Consider the following 16,632-nt stretch of genomic DNA (forward strand, 5'->3'; position numbering starts at 1 on the left):
TCGAAGCTGCATTGATCTCCATGACAATACAAAGTCTTGCTGATGTTTACAAAATGTGTCTCCTGCCAATATTACATTTTAATTAGAAGGAGAGAGAAAAACAGGAAGAGAATAAAAAATAGACAAATGAATTATGAGTCAACGTTAATACAAAAGTAGTGATTCAGCAAATTGTCTTCTGTGGGATTATATTTCTGAATCTCAGGTGGGTTTGTGTTTGGTTTGTGTGAGTGTGGGTGAGCACATGTAGTCCTAGTGCTTTCACTGAGCACACAGTTCTGCTGCATTTTATAGTGAATGAGCACACTGCTCAATGTGAGAGGTAATAACACATCCTGCAGATTTGTCATGGTTATATGTACATATAATAAACTAATATATTTGTTGGAGGTTGGAGACCTTGTCCTGTTAGGCGACGGGGCCTGGATAATACCCGTGTTAAATGGACGGCGGAGTCCGGCGACGACAGGCGCTTAAATTCCGTAACAAAAGTATGTTTTTATCTTTTTTTTTCAAAATCTCTCTCTTTCTTACTGTTTATTCAATATCACATGCTGTTTTTATTTTTTCTTTAATTATGTAAAACACCTTGAAATGCCTTGCTGTTGAAATGTGCTTTACAAATAAAATTTGATTGATTGTTAATATTATAAGATAAGCTTTTTATTGCACTTTTGTTATATTTTTCACCTATGGAGGTCATCATTTATTCACCTATTCAATGCATGCTGTGTTGATGACGCGGCCGGTCCATTCAGTACTGTAATTTACAACGTAAACACAGGAAGGCTAACTTTACCTGAGTTGGTTTTTATAATATTGCGTTTGACTGGTGTAATTTTAGACAGTGCCACACACTGCACCACTGTTAGCTGTCATTTAAAAATAACAGTGAGGTTAGTCTGGATCATTCCCACATGAAAAAAAAAAACAAAAAACAAAAAAACAACAACAGAAAAAACAGTGCAGTGGGAAAGAGACAAACACAACTTCCACAGGACCAACATTTGTGCCCTCAACATTTCTCGCCAGCAAACTTTGAGTCATGTCTAAGAGCAAAACTGATGAAGGCTTTAACAGGTGGTCTTACCTTCACAAGCTAAAATCAAATGCATGCCGACAGTTATCCACAAAATGCCTAAACCACGGACAGAAGACCGGACCCTAAACAACTGTTACCGGACTGGACACCAAGCCATAGAACTACTTATATCGCACCTAAGACGTGTCATTCAATGAAGCTGAAGGTGGTAGCAGCCACAGCACAAACACCAGAGTTGGTTTCTTCTGCCAACTCTGTACTCTTCCTCCGTTTGGTCCTCATCATCTTCATTCCTTGTGATTTCTACATTCCCATCAGTTTCAACTTGCTCCGGTTCAAATGGCAAATGCTTAACGACGTTACTTAACCCCGTTTTGGCTGGAGGAAGCTAGCGCAATCGGACCAAGCATATGTCATTTACCCAGAATGCATTGCGGCGACGTAGCAACGTCCGTGACATCATTACCGCCACCGACTGGTGTGAAGTGTGTCCGACAATATCTTATTAAAATTTATAAAAACTAAACATCCTGCAGTATTATTGGTGTATTGTTGACATTTTCTATTTTATTCTTTTATAAATGAATGCAAATAAACTTGACATTCACCTTAAGCAGTGTTAAATTTCAGTAAATGATAAATAAATAATAAATGAGACTTGACATAAATAAAAGCCTTAACATAAAATTAATATTTAAAATTCAACCTTCAATCAGACTGTGTAAAGTTAAACTGAGAAAAAGCTTTACAAACCTTCTTACCTAATCTAACTCATTTTGGTCAAACTCAGATAATCAAAAAACTAACTAAAACATGTTAGGAACATTGATGATGTGATGTGATTCTTAAGTCAAATAGTTTATTTCAGGGGCCTTTAAGATAGGATTTGGATTTCTACTAGGGCTTATGTTTGGCCAAAACTTTTTGATGTATTTTAGTTTCAGAAAAAGCCTATTTTATAAAACAGTAATAAAAAAACAGTACTCTGACTAATCTTAGATGGTTTGTTAAAAACTTGTCTCCTGGTTTGCTTGGTTTGTTTTTAATTGTAGACAAATGTGACATGTGATTTGATATCAGGATACAATCACAGACATACCAGATTATTGTGACTCTAATGTTTAACACATCTATTTTAAAGAAATTTACCTGCCTACAGCCTACATGATACATATAGAATTAAGTGTATGTTAGGAGGATTTTTTTCAGCATCAAAGGGTAATTATTTGTTATAAAACCTACATTTGTGCTGTCTTTTGGCAGATATCCATGATCCATATGAATTTCCATGCTCCAGTGATTATGCCCTATACTCACCGTGATGTCTCTTTGTAGGTTTGCAAACATAATGGGTCATTACACACTTCCAGTGCCAAAACCCAGATGAGAAATGTAAGGCACCCTGGGAGCTAGGCTCATTAAAACATAATTCTGCACATGGTATCTGACTTACAATTTTCTACAGGAATCATTTCCTGCGATTTGGAGCAGGGCATAAGTCACCTCAGTTCAATGAACTGACAAAACTTTAAAATACCAGTTCTTTGATTTTCTTTTTCAGTCAAAGCACAATACTGTCTGATTTTAATGGTCCTTTCTAACTTTTTGTGGCATTTTATGTTCTGTGTTTTACTTTTTTATATATAAATGCAAGTTTTGTTTGTTTTCATTCAACATGTCACTGATTGTAGATGCACTTACTTTTCAGTGGCCAGCACCATAGAGTAGCCGTACAAACTGTGGATATCATAGTGGTTCCCCCACGCCTGCTTGGCATCCATGCAGAGGGTCTTACTGTACATCACATCATCCAGAATCTCTGTGGGAAAGAAAAGGATAAACAAAGTAAGAGAAGACCTTGACACAATGCTAAATACATTCTAAACAAAAAGAAGACATGGAGAAACTAAGAAAGAGGGAAGTGATGGATAAAGAAAAAGAAGTGCACTAAAAAAACACTAAAAGTTGCTATAATGTTTTATTTAAATCTAATTTGAAGCCAATACATCAATTGAATAAATACATGTATCTGAAAGATATTCATCAATAAATATCTAAATATCACAAATATTTGAATTAGAAGAGATTTTATTTTTGATTATTAAAATTGAAAGTCTCACTTGGAGTGTAGGGAGGGTAGTTGAGGTTGTTGTCAGCACAGCCTTTAGTTGATCCTTTCTTGAAGTTAGCCACTTCATTCATATCCTGAATGAAAAAAAAAAGATTTTAAGTCAAAGTGATGACTTTTGTTTTTGTTTTTTCCAGCTAATTTGTGAATCCATGATTCACTTAGCTACAGCACAGGATTTCAGGGAAATTTGAAACTGAATGTGTGTCTGAGTAATGAAAGTCCCAACCACAAGAAATCATTGATGGTACAGATTCTGGTCTGGTTTTATCTTCGCCTTTGTTTTATGCAGTCATACTCAACGCACAGAAAATCAATTGCCACAAAATGTTTAAGAACTTCAAACAAGATGTCCCTTGCTGAATATTTGTAATTGGCTACTGAACAATGTCAGGATGTTTGGAATTTCAACTGATTACCAGAATCTTTTAATATGTCTGAAAATCCACTTACAATCCAGAGGGCGTCATGTTTGACTTCCTTGGAGAACCGCACATACTCATCAATCCACCAATCAATGCAGTTTTGGCTGGTGTAGTCTGGAAATACCGTCTCCCCTGGCCAAACCTACAAAGAAGATGCACGCATGAAAACCATTTGTTTCTGCCATTACACTTTAGTGTTGCTGCAGATAAAGCTGTGGAAAGACATGTTTGGCATTCACTTTGCAAGCTCCATTCTTTGTTTTCTCCAATTGTAACAATAAATTTTTATTCTATTATTCAAATATGTTTGAGTGTCTGTAACCATATGCTCCTGAAAATATGTAGAAGTGCGATTCATTGAAGTTATGCAAAAAAAAAGGGGGGGGGGGGAACTGTGCCTGTGGGGGTATTGGAGAAACAGCTCTGAGATGTGTGAATAGGAAAGAGAGGAAAGTATAGATGAACTAAGAGAAGGGGTGGGATTGATGAGGGAAAGGTGAAAAAGGAGAAAGGGGATAAAGAGTCGAACGAGTTGAGGAAGAGAACAGAGAAGAGAAGAAATCGATAATGCAATAGAAATCTTGCGACGTGACTGTGTGTTAGAAGTCACCCTTAATGACGTGTATTGAGAAAAATGATTAATCCACACAGAGAGAGGGAGAAATTTTCTAAGTGTGTGTGGGTGTGTAAGCAGTTTCTGTGTGTAAACCCTGCTGTGGATATAAAATCTCAAGGTTGCTCCATTCTGGCTATCTTTTACCTTTGCTTCTGCTGGCAATAACTTCACAGCCCAGTTTGTAGCGAGCGTATGAATTATGCTTATGTACACTCACGTGCGCGCACACAGATTTATGGGCGATGCTTTTGGCACGTGGAAGGAACGGCAAGGTCAGAGCTTATTGATAGACCGTTGCGGATGCCATCTTTCTTTTATGAGTCATTTGTTCCCTTACTCCAGGATTTTGTCATCTACACATCCCTGCTGATGGCTTCTACAGAGCAAATGCTTTAAACAAATCAGCTGGCATTTGTCACCGCATACCTCTTGCTGCCTTTTATAGTTTTTATGTTCCTCTTTTACCATTTTGGATTTTGACTTTTTTTTTCTTTTCCTTTGGATGGTTCGATGTCCTTCTCACAACCCTCCCTCCAAAAGTAATTCTCCTGCTTCCACCTTGTCTGTCCTCTTGTTCCAGGCTCCTGATAAACTGTTGCTTTGTCTTTCATGTCTCATTGTAGATTGATTCTTGTGCAATTGTCTTGTCAGCTGCTCAGTAAGACAGACAGTCTGTCTCTGTGTACATTCTGATCTATTATCTACAGCCCCGTCTGATCCATTAACTGTGACTAATCTTCTTTTTTTCATGTTACCTACACTTTCTGTTCACTACCAGTTGCTTCCAAGTCTATTTTTAAACTTCTTCAGCTGGAGAAAAATACAAACACTGCTACGGTTGATCCTTAGTGATGTACCCCAAAAAGCAATAAATTATCTTAAATTATAGAGCAGGGAAAATAAAAATAGAAGGACAGGTTTTTAAACACCTGGTGAATACAGAAGTTGTGCTCACTGGCTCAACATGCAAATAAGGGAACAAATGAAAATAAATATATAATGTATTTCAAACTTAAATCTGAATGCAGACATTTATTCTACTTTCAATTCTAATTTGTCACTCTAAAAGCAACAGATCAGGTCCGGGTTAAATATTTTTACTGTTGCATCAATTCATGAACTTTGTAGAGACGACACATAAGTTGTGAAGTGCAGTTTCTGAATCCAAATCTTTGGTTCCAATGTATCAATTTGTTGTTATTGTGTGTTTTTGCATAGACTTTGGAGTTTTAACAGCTACAGACGAGTTGAGGCTGGATGTGCTGCTGGCGTGAAGCTGGCAAAGTGTGTGTGGTTTGGGAGACAATGGGACAGGAGTTCCATAAAAATGGGGCCCATCCAGGACGCTACTGGATGTATCACTTTTTAACTGGTGTAGAAACAGCAAATGTTGTTCTGGAAAAAGCCCGCTCATCCTCAGAATGAAAGCACATTCTGCCGTATAAAAAGAACTATAATCAGTCATTTTCACATGTGCAGTCTGCATGTGCAGACGACCTGATATAGCTTTCCATTTAAAAATGGGTTCACACAGATGAACTCCAGACATTTTTCTCCCTATCTCACATATGCACACATCTGAACACCCAATCTGTCATGCAGTGACTCAGAACATTTTAAGATTAAACACTAATGCAGAATCAATGCATATGTTTGACCTGTTCATAAACAGCATGAAAAGGCAATTAGTTTGGGGACTAAGTCTAATCATGTGTATAATTAAAGGCAACAATATAAAAGCATGGGAGCAACATACTTTTGCTCCCCACCTCGATACTCTGCAGGAGAGCGCTTCTCAAATGCGTGCAATGTGGGAAAAATGATCAAAAATAACCTTTTGTAGGTTTGAATGTCTGTTCAGAAATTTCTTCAGGCAAGATGGAGACAGTAAAATGATAGGCACATGTAGCAGGGTGTATCTCATACTATTAATGTGAAGAGCAAGAATTTAAGTGGTGAACTGCAGAACATTTTACTGAATTTCTATAAAGTTTTGGAAAATGTAGGTGACATTTCTGGGTCTTATTTCAAGACTTGGTAATCGGTACCAATAAACAGCTTACCTCTCCTACAAGTGGAGTTTTTCCATCTGATTCAAAGACCCAGGCGTTCTGTTGGTTACCTCGATCATACGACTCATATGGAGCACCCCCCACCCTTTTGCTGATGGCTATTGCAGGGTCCTGGGGAAAGGAAACACCTTTTCAGAAGAATGCTACAATATTTCATATTTGGATCAGTAAACATAATTTTGTTGTGGCTTTTAGCCACAATAATTGATTTACATTATAACATGGCTGGGTAAATTAATTGTCACATTGGTGTTAATTGGAAAAACAGTACATAACCCAGTTTGATAAGTTGATATTGCTGGATGTATTACTGTGTCTGTCATTGCTTTGTGAGAAATGAGAGTTCTTACCAGGATGAGGATGTACTTCTGCCCTTTCTCATGGAGGTAATCAGCAAACGCAGGAAGGCCTGCGAACTTCACTTTGTCGTAGGTGAAATCTTTCTTATCTTCCATGTAGTCTATGTCTGTGTATTGAATGTCCTGTCAAGAAGAAAGTAAATCCAGTAAATTGTCTATAATATGTCTGTTTTTTTCTGCATCTATAAAAACCTCAGTGTGGCTACTTGTTTCCAGTGTTTGCTGTTATTTGGTAAATTTTAATACATTTCTAAACATGCATTTCTCTTCATTTCTCTTCAGGGTTAAAAATGAATGCTGAATATCAGTTTTCTCTCTGAAAAGACCATCTGACCGTAGTCTTACTGTAATATGCACCACAAAGATAAGTAGTGAGGTTCATTTCCAAGAAAATGTCAACCAGAACTGGTATTTATCTCATGGCTTAGTAGTAATGCAGTACTGGAGTATTTTTTAACATTCTGTTGAAGATGAATGAGATAATAAAAAGGAACCTGGTCGATTGATCTTTGATCAGTGCTAACATTCGTTGATGCTTAAAAAATTGTGCTTCCTGGACTGAACCTGTGCAGGCCAGCAGACTCTCCATTATTTGACAGAGAGCTGGATTACCCAATCTAAGCTAAAGGCCATCCCTATCACTCAGGCTGTCTATCGAACTCTTGCTCCAACCTTCATATCGCGTTCTTACAGACAGTGTAGAGGTTTGAGTCTCTTGCCTCTGGAAGCACACAGGGGTTCAAATTCAAAAACAGGTTTACAAGGTGAGTTATCAGCTGCTTCCATTTCCCTTCCTGGAAGCTATAAAGCAGTGGTAATAGTTAAAGAAGCCCCTCTTTTGTGTACCAGACATTGCCACTGCTTCTTCCTGGTTCATATAATGTTTTAAACGCCTGTTTTTCTCTGCATATTGATTTTATGTGTCAAAATCAATATACATATTTTGACAGTGTATTCGATTAAAATAAAAAGTTATGCTTTCAGCAATGAAACAGCTGCCATGTCATTATCGAAATTGTACACCTCAGCTAACTTGATAGAGGGTTTATCATTTACTCACAATGGGACCATTAAAGTGCTACAAAAAAATAAAAATTTAAACAGCGTTGAGATATGACAACATGCCAAGCTTGTGCAAACATCAGGTATAAAACACATTGTTGCAGAAAAAAGCTTTGGTAGTAAATGCTTACTAACGCTTTCCATATCAAGGCATGAGAGTAATATGTAGCAATTCTAGCTGTGAGCTTCTATCAGTTTTAAAGAAATGAGATGAAAATTTTGTAAGGAGATAATGAAGTAAACTTAAAAAGTGAAAAAAAAAAAAAAAAACAAGCATCAGATGAAAGAAAACTAGATCTTACATATGGGAGACCAATGGCACGATTCCTCTCCACTGTGGCCTTGACTTCGTCCAGGCTCCCGTAGTTCCACCGTGAAATCTGGAAGCCCAGGGACCAGTAGGCAGGAATGACAGGCATGCCAATGAGCTGGAGAGGAGGAATATACATTGTCATACAGCTACTGTAAAGCTTTTACAGAACTTAAAATAAATTAGGTGTCCATGTACTCATGAAACAAAAATATTACCTGTAGGAACTCATGCACCACGTCTTCTGGTGTGTCGCCAAACAAGATGTAGAAGTCCAGGACTCCTCCGATGGTCCTGTAGGTCACTGCTGGGGCAGGCTGCAAAGTCACCTCTGAAAAAAGATAAAGATGATTCATGTCAGTTGCTCTCCAGGTTGCCCTTGTCATTCGTTTGGAAAATGTACTCCTGTCTTAACAATGCATTATTTATTGTGAAAAAAATAAACCTTTTGATTGCATAATAGAATAAACAAAAGATGGTTAAACATGACGGTGGACGTTTTTGTTGGTGTTTTCAAATCTACTTCAACCATAAATTATTCTCTTTGATTTCTGTGCACAGTTGCTTGAATGAGTCAGCAGAAGCTCTTTTTGGGTGACTTGGGTGAGGTATAAATTACTGTCATGTGTGGAGTCATTTCTGAAATTTGTTTTTCCTGTTTTATGCTGTAGGAGTGTATCAAAAACCTTTTTCTTTACTGTTTACTTTGAGATAACTGTGTCGCCTCCTTCACCCTTGTTTCTCACAGTTCCAGATGCTGTAAATCTCGTTTAATTATTGCTCACCGTATAAGTGGGCAAGCTTAGGGCAGAAACTTTTTTCAAACTGCCTGGCTTTTGAAGATTCATGCACATCTTCCCTACAGCTAAACGAAATGTGCTCTTATGTTTCCCATTTTGAAGAACTGGTAGGAGAATGAATCCTCTATTTATGCAAGTAGGTGTGGCACCAGTATTAAAAACATGAATTTTCATGTCATTATAAATGTACTCAAATCAAAGGTGTAATTTTTCAAAAAACAATTTGTGAAATTTTAAACTCATGCATAGCTCTTCATGCATATGTGTTGCTGTGCACATTACAACTGAGGGAGTGCACAGACTTTGCTCTTAAACATGCTGCTGCCTTTTCACACTGTAGACTTTGGTTGCCGTGAAGATCCCTGAGGAGAGAGAAACATGGAAACGTGTGTATTGCGTGTGCACGTGTCAGTGTTTATCTTTACCCATGGCATTGCTGTTGAGCAGAAAGACCCCGAATGACTTTCCACTCTCATCTTCCAGACAGAGGAAGAAGGGATAGTGTCCATAGAGGTTGTGTGTTCCCTGCAGGGAGAAAAGAATGAAGGATGAAGGGATGTGGGGAAAGAGCTGTGAATTGCAGGAGGGATGTGGGGGGGCCTCGCTGCAACTGAAGAGGGGTGACTATGTTGTCCAATTAGATCATGAAACATTCAATTAAAAGCCCTTTGAGGGGGGGCAGAATGCAAATGCCCAGAAGGTCGCATGTGTGCACAAATGCATGTGTACATCAGAGTTAACTGGTGTTGAAGAGTCTTGATTTACATGCTGCATCTACATCAACAATGGTGTGACTTGCGTGTGAAAGTTCTTACCCCATTAGGAAACGCATCTCTGGTGAAAATGGGCCAAGTCCTCCAGTTCATGTCATGGCGGTATGTTTGATGTACGTGCTCACCCAGGCCATAGATGTTGTGAGATGGGAGCTTAGCAGACAGCTGTATGTACTGGTCCGCGAAAACAAGTGGAGCCATTGTGGTGTCAAACCTGAATGTGTTCAGATAAAAAAATAAAAAACACACAGATGTGAGAGACAAGATTTTGATGTGAAAAAAAAACAGATTGGTGAGAAGAGAGAAAATGTGAGAAAGAAAACAAGAGTAAGATGCAGTGGAGAGAGAAGAAATAAGACAAGGAATTGTGAAGGGGTTATTGCAAAGAGGAAAAAAAAGCAGGCCATCTCATGAAGCTCTAATAACCCCGCTGGGCAGCATTTCTTCAACACGAGACATGCACAGACAGTTGAAATACTGCAATTGCAAACAGCTGTCAAAACCCACAAGTTGTGGATGCAATGAATATACTTTGTCAATCAATAATCATAATAAACATATGGCAGAAACAAAGAGTGTTTGTTATCAGTGATCATGATTGGTCATATAACACAGTCAGTGCAATAAAGTCCCTGTAAATAGAAATATGTTTTTACAAGAAGCTTTCATGATGACAATAGAACACCCACATGTCAGCCACACAGGCAGAAGAGCAGAGTCACGACTAGCCTGCATGCACAATCAATACTTAGAAGTTATATACCTGTTACTGGTGCAATTAGATAACACAATCAGCTTTTATTGACCGCATGGTGCAATTTTAAATATTTTACAAGTAAATATTTAACCCTAATTTCATAGATATTCATATATATATATGTCTAATAATGTCATCATTGTGAGGATATCACCTCAGATTTGTGCAAAGAGAATCTTGACATGCTAACTAAGGTCTCCTCTGCTGTACATCGAGATGAAAAAGTCATTTTGGAAAGAAAAAAAAACACTGTTTTTTGAGAACCCGATCACTTGAAAAAGGCCCATTTGCTTGGATACAACATGGATAAGTCATAATGTAGAACCACTAATAGAAAAAACCAGCTAAAGTTACAACAAAATTAAAATTCAGTACCAAATCCCAAGAGTGATATCATGTCTCCTGGCTCAGGGTGGGAGGAAGGATTGTGAAATGCACTGATAGGGAACTATACTGCTTAGTGCTAAAGCAAAGGTTGGGACGTGACCTCAGGATGACTCCTTACTCACTTGTTGTTCGGCTGAAAAAAATGTTGGCAATAATATGGAAATGTTTTAGAATACATAGTTTAGTGCGTATTTTCATTTCCAGTATTTTTCCAAGACAGTGTCTTCTTGTTTGTTTTGGTTTTTTGGAAGAATAAAAAAATGAACAAAAAAATAAATCCTGAGACAAATTTATATTCAGGCAGCATTGCTTTCTATCTAAATAGTCAAAAAATATGGAAACAACAAACACACTAACTAAACTCGACTTTCAACTTCTACTCTGCTAATTTTGCAAGTAAAGATAAGGACAAGAACAGGCCTCCCTGAGACAGCCATGCAAAAGTGAATAGACACAAATAGTCTAAATTTTCCTATTTGCTGTCAAATATATATTGACAGCAAATATTTATTTTTATTTATTTATTTTATTTATTTATTTATTTTTTACAAATATTGAGAAGAAAAATCCAGTTCAGGACTATGCCGTCAAAGTATTTTAGATTTTAACTAAAGATGAAGAAATCTAGTCACAAAAATATATAGCATCATTTTAACTTTGGGACAAACAAGAACCTGTGAAGTAATTAGCCACTTTAACGTTAATATTCATTTCCGATGTGCAGACATATTTTCTTGAAGTGCAAAATACCTGGGGGAAACTCTCACTAGCAGGACATGTAAATATGCAAAGAAAAAGTCAAAAGAGGTGAAATTGATAGAGAACTTTGCTTTGAGAGTTTGTGTCATTCTGCATGCAATGACGCCCTTGGAGTTGAGGTTTATTGCCCATGTCTACCTCGGCATATATATTATGATATTAAAATAAGAAACACAGGGTTAGGTGGTGAGATCTCACACTTATGTTGTAATTATGGGTCACCATGGTGCTGGAAACATTACTTTAATTGCAAAGCAGCTGCATTAATTGTTGCTGGTATCCTTTGTAACACACAAACATAAAGAAAAGCCTAAGTGAACTGCGTAATTTCAAGGCCATAAAGTCTTCTAAAGAAGTCATGCTCAATCGTGGAGCTGACTGTTTATTTCACATGTTCTCTGGGATATCAATACACACATGGCCACATTTGCATGATGAGATGCAGGGATTAGATTGGAAAATGATTGTGTGTGTGTGTGTGTGCGTGTGTGTGCGTGTGTGGAGGAGGATTCTTAGAAAGCTTGTTCCCAACATTTGATGTGTTACCAGTTTTGAAGTCTTTCAGACTTCAGGGCATTCTGTGGGTAAATATATTTGACAGCCTTTGCCCGTGCATTGCTTTTCTTTATCCTATAACAAATGCATATGAGATAGACGCTTAGTCACCCGTAATTCCTATATTAACACACCAGCAATCCCCAGAGCGCCAACTTTAATGCTTTCTCTTTATCAGTATCAACCCATAATAATATATCATATTAAAAATTGAATGGATGTGTTATTAAATGGATTAAAATGCCGTGGTCCTTTGTTTTAAGGAATAATGTAAGATTAAGCTTTCATTATCCCTCTGAGACAGAAAAACCATTCAAATAATCTAAGTTAAGCAAATGCTGTTCATATGAGAGAAAAGATCTGCACATAAAGGCCAGTTGGAATTCATTTCAAGAAGTTATTGTTGATCATTTATTCTTATTCTTATTCTTCTTATTATTCATTGACTTATGTTTATTGGAAAAAACATGCCTGTTTTTGATGCTCGGTACACATTTCTAAGATCCAGTTGACGTTTGAGATGTCAGCGCTGACCTATCAGGTTTTACCTGAACCTGAGCTAAATTATGCTAAGGTAATAATGCATGAAAACAAGATGATGAGCAAAACACTTTAAAAGATTTCAGACATAATTAAAGGAGATGAGAATCCCAAAATCAATGATAATTTTGTTTGGCAACTTTCAGGTTGAGGGAGGTGTTTGACATCCATTAAGTGAGTCACTTAATCAAATATTCAGTAACTCATCTTGTCTCATAGATTATAAGTCCTACGACACATGATGTATCTTAAAACTACATTGTCTATCCTGAACATAGATTTAAAACGTCCCTTTTATATTCTTCATATCTAATGTGTATATGTGCTTTAATCTATTTAGTCTTTTCATGCCGTGTAAGATTTAATTTTACCATCCAAGACAAATTGTAGAAGACCCTCGTGGCAACACTCACAGGATTTTCTTGTTCTCCTTTCTGCGCACAATCAGGCCAAAGGGGTTGTTTCTGATCTCGAGTGTGTCGCTGATAGGACTGGAGGGGCTGTTTGTGACGGTAGGGATGTGCTCATGAGGGACCTCGAATCTCGGGCTTTTGGTATCGTAGATCTAAGGCAAAAGGAACAGGCAATCAAGCGGTGTCCTATTTTCTGGTCATTTTCACACATTGCGACGTATACCTGTGTTTGCTTAGCATTCCAGTGAAGAGAGACAAGAGAGGGAGAGAGAGAGAGAGAAAAAGTCTGCTAGCAATCACCTTAAAATGAAGTCGATTGTTTGTCTGCATCTCTGCATGCAGTGTCAGCTCCTGTATGTCTCCACCAAACAAGGACGGAGAGGCCAGTCTTTTCATTTCCACGTGAAGCTCTGCAGAAGAAAACCCAATAAAACACTTTTACTTCGGTTGTAGCAGTGAATACACTTAGTTTTATGAAATCGCTTCATATTAAGAAGCATTTTTTTTGTCCACTGTTACCACAAAGTTAAATACAGTCTAGTTAAAATAATTTTGAAATTTTGGTTGTAGTTTAGTTTATTCAACCCAAACCGTTCAGACACACAACTAGTAGTTGCTACAGTCAATCAACTCTCAAACTACTAATTAAAGAAATGCAAAACAAAGTCAAGTAAAAATAATTCCTAAGGGTTGTGTAAATCTAAAAGATGTAGATTCATTCAGCTTAAACATGCCTGCCCTCACATGTTCACTCAAATTAATAATTTTGCTTCTAAGGAAATTGTTGGACTGGGTGGCAGAGAAGGAGCAACCTGAACAACCCATGATACCACCAGCTAATCTTCCGTGCTGTATCATGTCTCTTGGTTGAAGGCCAGGTAGATTGCTGGGAAGCACAACAACAGGGATTTATATTCCGGTGAGTCAAAACTAAAGTCGACAGGCGACCGGAAACAAATCAACTGCTTAGGAACTAGGGAACTCTGACCATGAGAAAAGATGACAAAAGTAACTTTTAGTTCGCAAAAATGTCAAAAGCAAACCTAATCGTTCTGACATTATCTGGTTAATGAAATTTATAACTACTAATTAACAAATTTGGTACTTCAAGCTGAAAATTTGTTTGAAAAATGGCAGTTTTATTATCATACAAAAGAAAGTGTAAGAATTTTACTTTGATGTTAGCAGAGTTTGCTCAAGAGTAGATTTGACATGAAGGTTTACATTTTTCCTCACTCATTTTATCTGTTTGGTATGTGACAGACTACCTATTTTTGCATTACTTCCCTTGGATTTCTCAGTCTTGTCAAGTAAAAAAGAGATATATTGGATGATGTTCCTTTTTGGTCTAACCACAAACACATCATTATTTTCTTCAGTTTTCCTATCCTTGTCACACTATTTTTTTCTTCCTTCAAAGAAGTGTTATTTTACTTCACAAACAAAACAACTGAAAATATAGTTTAGATTTAATATAAAAAGGTCCAATATTTCCTTTTTTGTTTGCTTTTACACCATAACTCAGCTTACTTTCGGCAGAGAGATCAAGCAGAAAATGGAAAAACCTGCGTGCAGTGAAGTCAATCATGTTTTCCGATATGCCATCTATGTCTTACTTTCACTGAAAAATCATACCTTGGTCAAAGTGAGCGAAAATAGCGGGAAATGCAGACATTCTGAGAGCATGAGGAGTGATTAGAAAAAAACCTCTGCCTGTGTTGGTAAGCAAATACTAGAGCTCTAAACTTTAAAGCATAGGTGACAATTAAAAAATATAGTTTTACCAGTAGGTTTGGTGGTTTGGAGTGAGTGCACCATGTATCCATGGTTGGTTGGTAAGAAGCACCAGGGAACGCTTCGCTCATCCAGAGGACTCCAGCAACAACCGCGCTGCTCACATGCTGTCTGTTCAAACAAGATGATGTGACTGTTATTACCTTTAACCAATGTTGCCTTGAGAGCTACTATTTACAGCGATGCAGTAGTAGTAATCATAATAACTGTGTTACTTTTATATGCTGAACAATAAAAAAAAAAAGCTTAAAACAATTAGACTGAATCACCGGACATGATGTTCACTCGTACCTTTGAGGCTCCAGCATCAGGATAGCAGTCGACTCTTTCAGCCATGGGAATGTTGGGACACTCAGGAATAAATCCATCTGCTGTTTCTGTGAAGTCAGTAACAAGTAGACAAAAAAGCAGGTAAATGTAGATGCATTTTGGTTCCATCAATAATTCTTGTAGTTTTCCAGGCTGTGGTGATTTAAAACATCTCGAAGTGTCATGCTGCTACCGCCGTCCTTCATAATAGAAATTGTGGAAGGAGATGGGACCCATGTTGAAATGTAGTGGTATTTTCCCAGATGGCAAAACATTTATTGAAAAATTTACTTTCTGACAACTTTGTGAAAGAATCTCTTGGAGTGTTTTTTTATATTTTGTTTTTTATTATTATTTTCCTCTCTGCATTTACTTCAGAAGTTGACACTATTTTGTGCGTGCAAACTTAAAAACACACACACGCACACTTAAATTTGACAAGCTTAATTCAGTTACATGTAGCAAATCAATGCATTTTTTTTTAAGTTGGAGCTAAATTCCCTTTTTGCAGTGAATCCACGCACACACTCACGCCTAAGAACAATTTAGAGAGACCAATTAACCTAACAGTCATGTCTTTGAATAGTGAGGAAGCTGAAGTACCTGGGGAAAACCTACCTACGCTTGCAACCTCCATGCAGAAACATCCCAGGATTGGAACCCAGAGCCTTTAAATAATTTTTCTTTAAATCTCTAAAACTTCTTGTTATTATTTTATTAGCATAATTCACTTACCGTCTGAAATGGCATCAGGCTCTTTGGTGATAAAAAGAGCGATCATAGTGACGGCCAATATGGTCATCAGGATAAACAGAATCAAAAGGATGATTTCTGCAGTGGTCCATCGTTTTTTCCCCATCTAATCACCCACAAAACAAAACAAAAACAGAAATATACAGATGTTACACACTGCAAGCACGTCATTGCCTCTGAGTTCTTTACAGATATCTCCTTTAGTAAAAGCAAGTTCTCAAAATTTGCTGTCCATACATGTCTAATATTTTTTCTTTAGATGTTTGTACGGCTCATAACCATTAAGTTTGATGTGCTGAGAAGAAGAGGAAGAGAAATTAAAACGTGTTACAGAACGTAGCACGTTTTAATTGTGCATGCCCCTGTTTGTTTCCAATCAGCTGCGTGTAAAACACAAAACATTTCTGACTAACATGCATGGTTACACATAGAAAACAACATAAAAATCAGACAAGCAGAGAGCAAGTGTGCAAACTTACTGGTCTTCTTTTAGCTTGCACTACTCTTCTAAAAATAACTTCCCTACTGTGGATCATCTTACTACTTTCAACACAGGGTTTGTGATGACACACAAACTCAACACACTTACACTATTTAAGTTTTTTCTGCAGAAAATTTAAAGTGTCTTGTCATTTGGGCATAAAATAATTGCCAAATTTTATGAGTACAGACCTTGTCCACACAGTTTCTTACAGAATATGCAATTTGCAAATTGAAAACTTGTGCAAATGGACAATGATGAAACAAATTTGTGTTAAATATTTACATTAATATATAT

General features: G+C 37.2%; 1 protein-coding gene across 2 annotated transcripts in view; it reads right to left on the reverse strand.

Annotated features, from left to right (window-relative positions):
• Positions 1 to 16,632, reverse strand: part of si (sucrase-isomaltase) — a 67,738-nt gene that overhangs the window by 50,740 nt on the left and 366 nt on the right. The window contains exons 1-15 of one of the 2 annotated variants that reach the window (XM_008425340.2): positions 16,334 to 16,352; positions 15,837 to 15,960; positions 15,084 to 15,169; positions 14,783 to 14,903; positions 13,299 to 13,408; positions 12,999 to 13,150; positions 9,630 to 9,801; positions 9,240 to 9,339; positions 8,233 to 8,345; positions 8,007 to 8,132; positions 6,634 to 6,765; positions 6,275 to 6,394; positions 3,624 to 3,737; positions 3,163 to 3,247; positions 2,744 to 2,861 (exon numbers count right to left, since the gene is read on the reverse strand). In XM_008425340.2, coding sequence (XP_008423562.1) covers positions 2,744 to 2,861; positions 3,163 to 3,247; positions 3,624 to 3,737; positions 6,275 to 6,394; positions 6,634 to 6,765; positions 8,007 to 8,132; positions 8,233 to 8,345; positions 9,240 to 9,339; positions 9,630 to 9,801; positions 12,999 to 13,150; positions 13,299 to 13,408; positions 14,783 to 14,903; positions 15,084 to 15,169; positions 15,837 to 15,960 — 1,673 coding nt within the window. In that variant the 5' untranslated portion in view covers positions 16,334 to 16,352. Of the gene's footprint in view, positions 1 to 2,743; positions 2,862 to 3,162; positions 3,248 to 3,623; positions 3,738 to 6,274; positions 6,395 to 6,633; positions 6,766 to 8,006; positions 8,133 to 8,232; positions 8,346 to 9,239; positions 9,340 to 9,629; positions 9,802 to 12,998; positions 13,151 to 13,298; positions 13,409 to 14,782; positions 14,904 to 15,083; positions 15,170 to 15,836; positions 15,961 to 16,333; positions 16,353 to 16,632 lie in introns of those variants that run through there. The other variant, XM_008425341.2, reaches the window with a different exon arrangement.

Source organism: Poecilia reticulata, linkage group LG13 (assembly GCF_000633615.1).
Source record: "Poecilia reticulata strain Guanapo linkage group LG13, Guppy_female_1.0+MT, whole genome shotgun sequence".
In the NCBI taxonomy this organism is placed as follows: domain Eukaryota; kingdom Metazoa; phylum Chordata; class Actinopteri; order Cyprinodontiformes; family Poeciliidae; genus Poecilia; species Poecilia reticulata.